The sequence below is a fragment of the Nothoprocta perdicaria genome, unplaced genomic scaffold (assembly GCF_003342845.1).
Source record: "Nothoprocta perdicaria isolate Ctin4 unplaced genomic scaffold, notPer1 scaffold_287, whole genome shotgun sequence".
Classification (NCBI taxonomy): Eukaryota; Metazoa; Chordata; class Aves; order Tinamiformes; family Tinamidae; genus Nothoprocta; species Nothoprocta perdicaria.
Genome location: NW_020455518.1, coordinates 148,695 through 150,390, shown reverse-complemented (window position 1 = coordinate 150,390; position 1,696 = coordinate 148,695). Strand labels below are relative to the sequence as shown.

Sequence of the window (1,696 nt, the reverse complement as noted above, 5' to 3'; positions counted from 1 at the left end):
AGCTGCTCCGTCTCCCGCTGCACCTGCTCCTCGGAGAGCCCCTTGAGCCGCCCGTAGAACCAGATGTGCTCCTCCACGGTGAGGCTGCGGGACGGGCGCGCGCGCCCGCGCGCCCGCCCGCCCGCTCACAGCGGCACGTGGGGCTCCCGCGCCGACCACTGCTGGCACGTGATGCCCTTGCGCGTCTTGCTCACGCGCCCGTGGTAGCGCTCGCCGTGGCCCTCGTAGCAGTCTGCGGGCGGGCACGGAGCGGGCTCAGGGCGGGCGCGCGGGCCCCCGCGCCGGCCCCCCGGCCCGACCCTCACCCTGGGCGCCCAGCTCGTCGGCGCAGCGCGGGATCTGGAAGCAGAAGGCCACGCGCAGCGAGGGCCGCGTGGTGAAGCACCACGGCGCCTCCGAGCCGTCCGGGTTGCGGCAGTAGTTCTCCTGCAGGTCCCTGCCAAGGGCGGCGCCGCGGGGAGCGGGCGCGCTGAGCGGGGCACCCGCCCCACAGCCCTCTCCCCACGCCCCCCCGCTGCCCCCCGTACTTGCACGGGTACTTGTCGGGCACGAAGTGGTGCTTGTGGGGCGCCTGGGCGTCCCAGCGCTGGCAGGGGATGCCCGAGGCGGTGACGTTCACGCGGCCCCGGTAGCCCTCGCCCTTCCCTCGGAAGCAGCCGCTGGTGACGTTGCCGGGCCGCGGGCGCTTCTCTGCTTGGTGTGCCCACGGTGCCGCGGCGGTGTGAGCGCCGGTGCCGCGGTCACCCCCGCAGCCGCCCCGGCCCCGGCGCTTACTGCACACGCGGATGCGGCAGAACTCGCGCTCGCGCGCCGGGTCCGTGGTGTAGCACCAGGGCCGCTCCGAGCCGTCGGGGTTGCGGCAGTAGTTGTCGTCCAGGCCCTTCTCGGGGTACCTGGAGGGGCGAGCCGAGGATGAGGGCGGCGGCGGCACCGGCACCGCGCGCCCCGGCGGCGCCCCTACTTGTCCGGGTGGAAGGGGTGCTGGTGCGGGTGCTGCAGGTCCCAGCGCTGGCACTCGGCGCCCGACTCGGTGCGGTCCACGGCGCCGCGGTAATCCTCCCCGTTGCAGCTCACGCACACGGCTGCGGGCGCCCGCGGGGGCTGAGCGGCGCGCCGGGGGGGCCACGCGGCGCCCGGCCCCGTGCCCGCCGCTCACCGTCCTCGCACTTCTTGATGCCGCAGCTCTGGTGGCGCACGGCCGGCTCCAGCGTGTAGCACCACGGGCCCCGCTTGTCGCCGTCGGGGTTGCGGCAGTAGTTCTCCTCCAGCCCGTTGCGCGGCGACGGCAGGAACCTGCAGGGTGGTCGGAGTGGCAGCCGTGGGGCTGTCGGGCAGCCGTGGGGCCGGGCGGGCAGCCGTGGGGCCGGGCGGCACCTGTGGTCGTGCGGCGTCGTGGCGCGCCAGTGCTGGCAGGCCAGCCCCTTCTCGGTGCGGGCGCGCGTGCCGCGGTAGCCGGCGCCGTCGGCCACCACGCAGTCGCGCAGGTAGTCTGGGCGAGGACGGGCGCCGCGTCACGGCGGGCGCCGGTGCCACCCGTCACCGCCCGCTGTCGCCCGCCCACCTTTCTTCTGGTAGAGGTCGTAGCGCAGGTTCTTCTGCAGCTGCACGCGGGGCGAGTGCTGCGTCCAGGGCAGCGGCTGGCACAGCTGGCCCTGCCGGTCGTGGTGGAAGGCCCTGGCGGGGCAGCGGGAGCGGC

At 76.1% G+C, this 1,696-nt stretch overlaps 1 protein-coding gene across 1 annotated transcript in view; it reads right to left on the bottom strand.

The window, feature by feature from the left end:
• Positions 1-1,696, bottom strand: part of MST1 (macrophage stimulating 1) — a 19,614-nt gene that overhangs the window by 1,943 nt on the left and 15,975 nt on the right. Inside the window, exons 3-10 of the mRNA XM_026041531.1 lie at positions 1,562-1,674; positions 1,375-1,489; positions 1,157-1,293; positions 962-1,082; positions 775-893; positions 528-690; positions 306-436; positions 138-232 (exon numbers count right to left, since the gene is read on the bottom strand). Coding sequence (XP_025897316.1) covers positions 138-232; positions 306-436; positions 528-690; positions 775-893; positions 962-1,082; positions 1,157-1,293; positions 1,375-1,489; positions 1,562-1,674 — 994 coding nt within the window. The remainder of the gene's footprint in view (positions 1-137; positions 233-305; positions 437-527; positions 691-774; positions 894-961; positions 1,083-1,156; positions 1,294-1,374; positions 1,490-1,561; positions 1,675-1,696) is intronic.